Source organism: Notolepis coatsorum (genome assembly GCF_963971535.1).
Source record: "Notolepis coatsorum genome assembly, chromosome: 19".
Lineage (NCBI taxonomy): Eukaryota > Metazoa > Chordata > Actinopteri > Aulopiformes > Paralepididae > Notolepis > Notolepis coatsorum.
In genome coordinates this window covers 6,286,300-6,298,126 of record NC_140183.1, presented here as the reverse complement: position 1 = coordinate 6,298,126, position 11,827 = coordinate 6,286,300, and the positions used below count along the sequence as shown (strand labels likewise).

Below are 11,827 nucleotides of genomic sequence, written 5' to 3'. Positions count from 1 at the left end.
ACAGGTTGGACCGAGGCCCGTTCAGCTGCGGGAGTCCTCCGATTATTCAGCTTGTATATATTATATTACACTTGAAGCCTGCGTCAAATAGAATAAAAAAATATACTATAATAAAAAAAAAACATTGATTAAATTATACATATAAGATTGAAAATAGGTACAGCTCTTTAATAAACTATTGATAACGAGATGATTTTCCTTTTCCATATTTGTATTTCTCAATTGTATTATTTATTTATTTACTTGTTTATTTATTTACTTATTTAAAATCCGTTTGATCTCAATTTATTTTTGCCATTGGTGCATATTTGATTTAACATAATATAAGTAAATAGCATGCAGATGTAATAGACAGTATTAAAGTATGTGTAGCTATATGTGAGTAAATTCCTTAATTTCCATAAGGGGATTACAAAATATCTATCTATCTATCTATCTATCTATCTATCTATCTATCTATCTATCTATCTATATCATAGCTGAATACAACCGTGTTCTGTCCAAATTGTTCGGGTGATGATTATACAATTAGACAATTTTATTGGTGTCCTATATAGGCTATAACGTCAATTTAGGTAATAGTGTCGCACTCGAATGAATAAATGGGAGGCCCGTCGTCTAAAGATTAAAAACAGCGTCAACTGTTTGCTTTGCATTTCTCCACCATGTTGGTGATTATGGGGGATGTTTTTCTCTGGCTCAGACCTCAGAATCTTTACTCTCACCGCAATGAAATAAAACGACCTAATGCGGTGGCTCCTACATGTGCCCTCCATTTACGCAATAGGGCTATGGTTTCCAAAAAAAATAAAAAAATCTTGTAAGCTACTCAAGTATCCAAAAGCACGTCTAACAAAAAAAAAATAAAAAAAAAGCATGGATCGAGAAGGAAGAGAGAGAAAAAAAAGGTCATGGTCTAAACTTCCCTCCGTTACATTTCCCCTGTACTTCCACGATAATGTCGCTCCGGGAGAAAAAAGAAAAGGTATAGCGGGACGTGAGGAGTGTCAGAGAGAGAGGCCGGTCCAGTTGCTATCCAAACACAAATAAACACAGAGGAGCGTTGGAGTTGATCACCGCGGGGGGGCGTGTCGGGGGGGGGGGGGGGGGGGCGGAGCGCAGCCCTGAAAAGTACAGGACTGGGCTCATTACGCACACTTTACTTCAGCCCAACTCCGAACACTGCCTCCCTCTCCCTCTCCCTCTCTCTCTCTCTCCCTCTCTCTCTCTCACCTCAGCTGGTCGAGCGCACTTCTTGATCTCTTTACTTCTTCACCCAAACTCTCTTTCCCTGCATCTCAAAGTCCAAGACGCCGCGCCGCGGGTTTGGCTGCACGGCGCGACCCGCTGAGAGAGTTTCATGGACGAACTTGGAACAACTTTTGCCGACGCTCTATTGGAGTTCGCCGCTTGTTCGAGGAGTCGTCGTTGTGGATTAACCGATACACACCGCGGAACCCTGTGACCCGGGTGACCTTTGGCAGATATTTATTGGGGGTAAGATTCAGTTTCGCAGGATATTATTATAGTCTGATCGTCGACTATACACACAAACAGCTCGCGTTGAAATATATAGGCAATGGCTTTCGCTGCACGCGTAAAGACTCGCGATTCCTCTATAGAAAGTTATTAAAACAAGTCCCGATCAAGAAGACATAACGTGATTCGAGGGAACATGACAGTAGCCATGCAAGGCATGATAGCCGTCAAAGTCAAATCCAGTCCAAAGGTTGTATAGAAAAGCTGCAGCAGAATAGGCTGTTCGAACAAAGTTGTGTGCAGGGGCGAGGAACACGAGCTGGTGACCTATGTTGCACCTGTCCAGAGTTCTGTCCACTCCACCACCAAGGACCACCGCATCGTCCACTTCTGAGAAAGGAGTCGAAAGATCTCGGTCTCTAATGCCATCAGCGAGCAGCAGACCCTCCACAACACGGTGCCTTCTCGGAGCTCTGAGAGACGGAACGGTGCTTAGCCGACACGGGAGGCGCGGAGGCAGCTTTTCACTTTCTCCAATCCGTCTTTAAGTATGAATAATAACTTGATCTCTTGATCGCTTCAGAACAAATGGGACTGTTCTCGTGTTAGGTGTAATCTAAAAAGTCTAAACGGGTCTTAATACAATCCAAATAACCACCTTAGTGTGCTCCAAACCTGCAGACACAAAAAAAGGGCTCATGTTTTGCACAAACATAGGAGTCGTGTTTTGCATTATTGACCAAATGTGAATGCCTTTATAGCCGATGTCGATGACCGTGCCGTCCTTAATGGTGGTTTATCCTTGTCCCCTGGTCCTTAATGGTGGTTTATCCTTGTCCCCTGGTCCTTAATGGTGGTTTATCCTTGTCCTCTGGTCCTTAATGGTGGTTTATCCTTGTCCCCTGGTCTTATCCTTGTCCCCTGGTCCTTAATGGTGGTTTATCCTTGTCCCCTGGTCTTATCCTTGTCCCCTGGTCCTTAATGGTGGTTTATCCTTGTCCCCATGGTCTTATCCTTGTCCCCTGGTCCTTAATGGTGGTTTATCCTTGTCCTCTGGTCCTTAATGGTGGTTTATCCTTGTCCCCTGGTCTTATCCCTGTCCCCTGGTTTTATCCCTGTCCCCTGGTTTTATCCTTGTCCCATGGTCTTATCCTTGTCCCCTGGTCTTATCCTTGTCCCCTGGGCCTGGTCTCGTCTCGGGTCCTGACGGCTAACGTTATGTGGGAAAACACAGAACTTGCCGGTATAACTTGTGGTGGAGCACCAATTGTAGGCTTGTGTGTAGTGTGAGTCCCCCCCAAATTATCTTATTATCTGTTCACCTCATCTACCATGTAATTTAACCATATGTGATTGGCCAGATGTGATTATGTAGTATTATTGTAGTAATAAGGATTATTGCGCTCTGAAACCATATGAGTTAAAAAAAATAAAATAAAAAAAACAGGGTTGCTGACCAAACAGAAACGGGCATTAGAAAAAAAAATACAAATTAAAAAGTATAATAAAGTATAGGCACATTTTGGTGAAATTGTCTATCCATACTCATAAAGTGATAGATAACCTTAAGAAAAACAAACCCGGCGTCTTTACAACAGTGATAAATGGAACCTTTATTGGGGGCAACATTTGCGGTTTGTTCTGTTCTGACTCATGACGTGTGAGAGAATAACAGATTGAAATCCACTCCTGGCAAGATTTCAAACTTTTCTTAAAAAAGCTCTGGCTTTTTAAAACACGTCGAATTCATATAGAGGGTGCAGATCGCATGCTGCAGGTTTAGCCGCTACAACGTCAAAAGCAACCGGTGTGAGTGTCTGTCTGTCTCGCCGGCCGGCCGGTCACCGAATGGACTCAACGCGCGTGAATGACATCAAATTGAAAAGTGCGTTTCAGTTCTTATTTAATTAAAACAGGGCATGTTTTAAAATAAAAAAAATTAAGCTGATTTATCCGTTTAATCAAATTCTCCAGAAAGCATCTGTTTTTTTTAGTGAAGATAGTTTATAATTAATGTATTTATTTGTTTTAAAAAAAATCTTTTTTTATGTATCGTTATTGATGCTCTTTTTATATACAACACGAATATATTTATTTAAGCAATATCAGCGCGGCGAGGCAAAATTCTGCTGCAGCATGCAAACGGCAATTTAATGACTAACCTATAGACTAGCCTATATAAAAACGGCCCACCCCTTCATTAGACCTATATATCGTTTATGCCCTCGCTATATATATGCAGTGTTACTGTTATGCCCGGACCGGACAGTCAGTCTGCACAGCACTCATCGCTTTGCACTTTCTTCCTCCCTCTCTTCCCCCAACAGCAGGGTCTCCACCGTGACTTCTGCAGAGGCCCGTGCCGTGAAGCCCGTCGCCGACATGGGGAGCAAAGCTCTGCCCGCGCCGATCCCCCTGCACCCGTCGCTGCAGCTGACCAACTACTCCTTCCTGCAGGCCGTCAACACGTTCCCCGCCGCCGAGCTGCAGGGCCTGTACGGCCTCAGCGCGGTGCAGACGATGCACATGAACCACTGGACACTGGGCTACCCGCACATGCAGGGACTGCGGTCAACGATCACCGAGATGGCGGCCGCCCAGGGCCTCATGGACCCGCGGTTCGCCTTCCCCGGCTTACCGTACCTCTTCCACCCCAAACAGGGCGCCCTCGGCCTCGGCCACGGCGCGCTGCCCGGCTCGCTGCTGCACGGCGGCAAGGACGGCAGGCCGCGCTTTGACTTCGCGAACCTCGCCGTGGCCGCCACGCAGGAGGACCCGCCGCAGGCCGCGGACCTGAGCAAGCTGACGGCCGCGGGGCTGGAGCTGAGCAAGCTGTCGCCGGACAGGAAGCCCACCCGCGGGAGGCTCCCGTCGAAGACGAAAAAGGAATTTATTTGCAAGTTCTGCGGGAGGCATTTCACCAAGTCCTACAACCTGCTCATCCACGAGCGGACGCACACGGACGAGCGGCCGTACACCTGCGACATCTGCCACAAGGCCTTCCGGAGACAGGACCACCTCCGAGACCACAGGTGAGGACCAGGCTGACGTGGTGTCTGTGGGCATATTGAACCAAACAGTGTTTATACTGAGTATAGCAAGCGTCATCGTCCTTCATTCTCATGAAATGCTATTACCATAAAGTGTTTATCGTAAGTCATTTTACTTACATTTGCTCTGTAAAATAGTGGGACTATTATTTGGCCTATACATTAATTTAAATCGTCTCCTATAATAATGTCTGCCGCGGACCTGTTCAGTAGATTTCTCCACGAGGGCGCTAAAGGATCACACTGGATCATATTATATACTTCATCATGTCCACACACACACACACACACACACACACACACACACACACACACACACACACGCACACACACACACACACACACACACACACACACACACACACACACACACACACACTGTTTCAGCACTGTGTGGTGGGTTTGAACTGCTACAGACATCTGATCATATCGTGTCTCTTGTTTAATTTTTAATTTTATTTGTATTTACAGATACATCCACTCGAAGGAAAAGCCATTCAAATGTCAGGAGTGCGGGAAGGGATTCTGTCAGTCGCGAACTCTAGCCGTCCATAAAACCTTACACATGCAGGTAAGCTGTCTATAATAATATCATGTCATTTTTAATTAATATAAAAATGCTTGTGAGTTTGTGAACATGTAATTATATCAAGCTATTACCCACGGGCCACGGTCTATTGCATGCAGGGGGGTCATTAATAACACTATACCATTTTCATAAAAAAAAAAGATCCTTATGATTGCGTTGGATAAGGCCCAGTTGGCCAATGACCAACAAGTGATTCACGTGAAAGCTATTGCCTATATAGAGCCATGTGGCTTATAGTATAAGAATCAAATCTATCTGACACGTAATGCATCTCAGTATATATATATATAAAGTGGCACCGCGAGTGACATTTCAAAGAAGTGGTTGCAGAATTATTATAAGATATATAAAAAAAATTAAATAATAATAATAATACTATACAATTAAAGGGAATAATAATCCTTTTGCTTGCTTTAAATCTAAACAGGAGTCTCCCCACAAATGCCCCACATGCGGAAGAACCTTTAATCAGAGAAGTAACCTGAAAACTCACCTTCTCACCCATACAGACATCAAGCCCTACAGCTGTGACCGCTGCGGAAAGGTGTTTCGGCGCAACTGTGACTTGCGACGGCACAGCTTGACGCACACCCCCCGTCGGGACTACTAGCCGCCGCCCGCGGGCCGCACGTTGGACCGCTAAACAAACAAACAAACAAATAACAATGGACACAAAACGGGAGGAAGAAAATCAACACGTTTTTTTTGTTGTTGTCGTTGTTGTTGTTTTTTGTTGTTTTTGTTCCAAAAAGACAATCTTGAGACAAATGAGGACACTTTACAGACTCTGTACTTACTTTTACAATGGATTGGGTGACGTGACGTCGCGCCTGACAGTGAAACACCAACGGAGCCAAGGGCGGCCCCGCCCGCCTGCCACCGTGATGCAACTTTCATACCACCTGTACATAACAAGACCATGTAAATAATGTTTTTATTTTCTATTTTTCTTGACCTTGAAATGAAAAAAGTTGTTGAGAAAAAAAAACAGCCATAAGTTTAAAGTATGTTAAATTGTATTTTAGAAAATAAAGCAAGTTAAATATGCCCCGTTGTTGGTGAGACTGCATTTGTTTTGTTTTTTCATTTGCCTGTTTTGGAGACACACAACATTATACCTACAATGAATATTTGAAAGCGTTTACCGTGGAAACTGGTATTGGAAAATGATCATGCACTTATTAGGCTATAGTTGTATAAAACTATAAGACAACAGGCCTGGACATAATCGTTAGTTTACAGACAGCGCATGCATTCTTTTTACAGGAGGTCTACAGCAGCCAATGGGAGTGAAGTAGCAGTAACTATTTTATATATATATACATATATTTATAGCCTATAGAATAATTTTAGGCAAGATGTCATAACAAAATAATTATCTATTTAAAATCTTATTTCCAGCCTATACACTATATCATTACTACATCTGTGTGATTATATTGTTTTTACAACACTGTTGTTATTATTAGGCTCCGCCATTATCATCACGTATATCTAACACGGACAGAAGCTGATTGGTATTATATTAGCAGCATTAGCGGCCATATCAGGTGTCTTTATCTCCATCCTCTGATAGTTGACCTACAAAGAAAGTAGAGCAGCAACTCTCCACAGAGACGAGGCGTCGTGGCGCTATTAGCAGCAAACAGAGAGGGAGAGAGAGAGAGAGAGAGAGAGAGAGAGAGAGAGAGAGAGAGAGAGAGAGAGAGAGAGAGAGAGAGAGAGAGAGAGAGAGAGAGAGAGAGGGAGAGGAGAGAGAGAGAGAGAGAGAGAGAGAGAGAGAGAGAGAGAGAGAGAGAGAGAGGGAGAGAGAGAGATGAAATGGGCTCATAGTTTTAGATTTTAAACAATAGTGGCAGACAGTATTGCTGTTGTTATAATCATCGTTATTGTTGTTGTTATTATAATTGTTGTAATTATAATTATTGTAATTGTTATTATAATTATTGTAATTGTTATTATAATTATTATTATCATTATCATCCGTATTCATCAGACACTATATCCTACACTGTCATTCCAGTCATTATCATATTTGTACATTCTGCAGGCTTGTTGAGATTATATGGGGTTCACTCCTTCTTCGATATTTTTCCCACAAATATTAATTAGCAGTATGGTTACAGTAGTTGGCTGTCATCCAACAAACACGAGACTTTTATACCTTTGAACTCACATCACGCTATAGTGTGATTTGCGCGTGCATCGAATAATTCGGTAGCAACATGTGGCGCGAGCTCGAGCATATCTGTGGCGAGCATGGCCTACAGTGCGCGCGCGAGAGTGGTATCTATAATAATAATAATAATAATAATAATAATAATAATAATAATAATAATAATAATAATAATAATAAATAATACATTTAATTTATAAAGCGCTTTCAAAACCCAAAGACGCTGAGATAATGTATACCCTCCAATACACTGCCACCGAGGAATCCACACTGGATCTAACAGATAAGAGTCTCTCTCTCTCTCTTCTCTCTCTCTCTCTCTCTCTCTCTCTCTCTCTCTCTCTCTCTCTCTCTCTCTCTCTCTCTCTCTCTCTCTCTCTCTCTGTCTCTCTCTCTCTCTCGATCTCTCTTCTCTCTCTCTCTCTCTTTCTTCTCTCTTTCTCTCTCTCCCTAAAAAGACTTATCACAGATATCATATAGATTTAGCAGATATATAAAGTATTATTGAAAGCCATATTTTATATGTAAAAAATAATCTAATATTTATTTGACACTGGGATTTAATTGTCTGAATAACATACGGCTTTCACGTGGGGGGGGGGGGGGGCGAACAGCTGGCCACAGCAAATCAAAATAAAACATGGAAATGGCACTTAATATATATCTCTGAAAAGATTATATGCTGTGAGGCCTAGTTATATTATATCATACAAATGGAGTAATTATATCATACAAATGTAGTAATAGCTACAACAAATAAATGACAACATGCCGAAAGCCTAACAAATTATGTAATGATGAAAAGCTTGATAGTGTAGGCTTTTAACGATAATACGACGACAATAATAAAACAGCAACAATAATAATAATAATAATAATAATAATAATAATAATAATAATAATAATAATAATAATAATAATAATAATAATAATAATAATAATAATAATAATAATAATAATAATAATAATAATAATAATAATAAAGTAAGACGGGCCTATTTTAATTTGGCAGGAGACTAGAAAATAGCTTTTGTGAAACAACATTGATCAGAGATGAATCAATCCGATTCAATCAATAAAAGTAAATTCGTCTAAATAATTAAACGCTTATGATAACATTTCCATGCACGATGTGGACGGAAGCCGCACGGGAAGCTGCGTGATAGCGAGTTTGATCTGGTGGCGTCATTTCTCGCCACGTTACAGTAAATAGGCTGCCCTAAACTTTTCACACCATTACAATAGTAAATAAACTTGAACAAAGTATCCTGCGAGTTGTTAATGTCTCTCTTTGGCGGTGAAACTTTACAAAAAATGCATCTTAAACATGGGGCCAATTATATAAACCTGTGGAATGCTCTGCTGTGAATTTGAATATTGAATGCCAGATTTCAGTTTAATTTTGATGTTTTGTTTTGTCCGATGGAAAACATATTTACGAGGGAAAACAAAGATCTTTATTTCACTTGAAATGAAATGTGTCTCAGCGGGCCTGCGCGCGAGGAGGGCAAACAAATAATAAAAAAACACACTTTTTATATACAGATTTATAGCCATATTTATAAACACCCAAAACGAGAATAATTCATGTCTTAATCCAATTTATCAACAGTGGCTGTCGCAACTTTGTTGAAACAGCGCAACATATACGCACATTATTCTCTAACAGCTTTTTAGACAGAAATCTGCAATTAATAATATTATACTACATTTAATAATTTTGCTATAAATATTGCCCTCCTCGATGAAAATACCTTAAAATCACAGGGTATTCAGAAAAGTGTAATATTATGATAGCACATCAAAGGAACAGCTATAGGCTTATTACTGACTATTTGGCTGCATGCATGGGATAAATCTCTGCTTTGAATAATGTTAGTGCAATTACACACACACACAACATACACACACGCACGCACACACACGGACGCTGCGGCACGCACACGCACGCTCTCTCTCACACACGGATTCTCACACGCACGCACACACACATGCACACACCTACACACTCACCTACACACACACACACACACACACACACACACACACCTACACACACTCACACGCGCGCGCGCGCGCACACGCACGCACGCACGCACACACACACACACACACACACACACACACACACACACACACACACACACACACACACACACACACACACACTGTTGGCTAGAGCGGGAGTCACATGGTCAGATTGAACAGTGCACAGCCGGGACTACAATGGACTGTGTCCTCAGAGTGCACGCTGGTCTGTGTCATAGCAGGATCGTCCTCCTCCCACGGTATTTGGCCAAACTGTCTTTTTTGTTGTTTGGCTAAATCCGTGACACCTCGCTTGTCATACATATGAATAAAACACGCTCCAGAATGTGACATGTTGCATCGCAGAAGGTTGTGTTTAACATGTCGCATCGCAGAGGCTATAGGTTGTGTTTAATAACATGTCGCATCGCCCGGAGAGTCAGCATTGCCTTGGCTCGGGCTGATCGCTATACTCACTCGTTTGGCTGAGTTAGGGGGAGGGAAGCCGTGGGTGGGTCCTGGGCGTTGTGGACAGCGACCCCTACAGTTCGGTCGGGGCGCCTGCTCAGCGAGGGTAGGATCTGGAGGGAGGTAGTGTGACCTTCCACACGTTACACTCTCCCGGTGAGAATCTGCGCGGCCAGGCTGGCTGCACATGCGTCGGAGGAAAGCATGTGACAGTCTCCGGCCTCCTGGACCAACAGTAGGGGGGGGTGCGCAACAACCAGGAAGGGAGTTGGTAATTGGCATAACGACTAACAGTGGGATGGGAGAAAAATCGGAAAAAAGGAGGGGGAAAAAGATAATAAAAAAAAACATGTCGCATCGCAGAAGGTTGTGTGTTTAACATGTCGCATCACAGAAGATATAGGTTGTGTTTAACATGTCGCATCACAGAAGATATAGGTTGTGTTTAACATGTCGCATCGCAGAAGATATAGGTTGTGTTTAACATGTCGCATCACAGAAGATATAGGTTGTGTTTAACATGTCGCATCACAGAAGCTATAGGTTGTGTTTAACATGTCGCATCACAGAAGATATAGGTTGTGTTTAACATGTCGCATCGCAGAAGATATAGGTTGTGTTTAACATGTCGCATCGCAGAAGATATAGGTTGTGTTTTTAACATGTCGCATCGCAGAAGATATAGGTTGTGTTTAACATGTCGCATCACAGAAGATATAGGTTGTGTTTAACATGTCGCATCGCAGAAGATATAGGTTGTGTGTTTAACATGTCGCATCGCAGAAGATATAGGTTGTGTTTAACATGTCGCATCACAGAAGATATAGGTTGTGTTTAACATGTCGCATCACAGAAGATATAGGTTGTGTTTAACATGTCGCTTCACAGAAGATATAGGTTGTGTTTAACATGTCGCATCACAGAAGATATAGGTTGTGTTTAACATGTCGCATCGCAGAAGATATAGGTTGTGTTTAACATGTCGCTTCACAGAAGATACAGGTTGTGTTTAACATGTCGCTTCACAGAAGATATAGGTTGTGTTTAACATGTCGCATCGCAGAAGATATAGGTTGTGTTTAACATGTCGCTTCACAGAAGATACAGGTTGTGTTTAACATGTCGCTTCACAGAAGATATAGGTTGTGTTTAACATGTCGCATCGCAGAAGATATAGGTTGTGTTTAACATGTCGCTTCACAGAAGATATAGGTTGTGTTTTTTTTTTATCCACTTTTTCTCCCATTTTCTATATTTTCTCCCATCCCAATTTCGTATCATCCAATTCAACCCTCCCCTGTCACGGACGCTGTTTCTTGCCTCCCACAAGCCGGCTGCAATGTGGACTAAGTCATACATAGCACAAGTCCCCTCCGGTACTTGAGGTAACAGCAGTCGCATCTTTTCACCTGCGCAGCTCGATCTCTCAGTGGCGAGGAGTAACGCGTGGGAGGCTCACGCTGCCCCCGACACTTCCTGATTCTACTGCGCAGGCGCACCAACCGACCTGTAGGAGTCGCTGTCCACAACATGTCGCTTCACAGAAGATATAGGTTGTGTGTTTAACATGTCGCATCGCAGAAGATATAGGTTGTGTTTAACATGTCGCATCGCAGAAGATATAGGTTGTGTTTAACATGTCGCATCACAGAAGATATAGGTTGTGTTTAACAGTGCATTTATTTTTGGCACATGCCTTTTTTTAGACAGAGGCCTCGTTCAGGCCCAGCAAGGAGGCGCCGCATGTAGGAATACATTATGTTGGGAAACAGAAATACATTTTAAAATACACACAGATATTCTATTTTTGAGGGGTTACAATCGGATGAATAAGTGGGATATCCTGCAGGATTTGACATGTGGTTGTCTCAAGCACAGAGAAGAAGAAGCCGTTCCAGCCACTATAATTTTCCAGTCACTTCAAACCTTCTGGAATGTATGTTGTTCAATTGAAATAATATCATTTGCTTTTAATATTATTATTATTATTTATTTATTTAAGAATCGATTCTGAAATAAGTATTCACGGCATCAGGA

The 11,827-nt window shown here is 42.2% G+C and overlaps 1 protein-coding gene across 3 annotated transcripts; it reads left to right on the top strand.

Annotated features, from left to right (window-relative positions):
- The first annotated feature begins 1,181 nt into the window (after positions 1–1,181).
- On the top strand, positions 1,182–6,146 carry osr2 (odd-skipped related transciption factor 2). Of its 3 annotated transcripts, none has more exons than XM_084336378.1 (4): positions 1,182–1,497; positions 3,810–4,511; positions 5,001–5,100; positions 5,628–6,146. In XM_084336378.1, the coding sequence occupies exons 2-4, from the start codon at positions 3,862–3,864 to the stop codon at positions 5,700–5,702; spliced, it is 825 nt and encodes a 274-aa protein (XP_084192504.1). In that variant the 5' UTR covers positions 1,182–1,497; positions 3,810–3,861; the 3' UTR covers positions 5,703–6,146. The 3 variants fall into 3 exon arrangements, with proteins under 3 accessions (XP_084192504.1, XP_084192503.1, XP_084192505.1); XM_084336377.1 differs by having other exon boundaries at positions 3,807–4,511; XM_084336379.1 differs by having other exon boundaries at positions 3,807–4,511; positions 5,546–6,146.
- The last annotated feature ends 5,681 nt before the right edge of the window (positions 6,147–11,827 follow it).

Coding starts and splice junctions, on each gene's coding strand:
- osr2 (XM_084336379.1), top strand. CDS start 3,862: ATGGGGAGCAAAGCTCTGCCCGCGCCGATCCCCCTGCACCCGTCGCTG. Junction 4,512..5,000: donor GACCACCTCCGAGACCACAG/GTGAGGACCAGG, acceptor TTGTATTTACAG/ATACATCCACTCGAAGGAAA. Junction 5,101..5,545: donor ATAAAACCTTACACATGCAG/GTAAGCTGTCTA, acceptor AAATCTAAACAG/GAGTCTCCCCACAAATGCCC.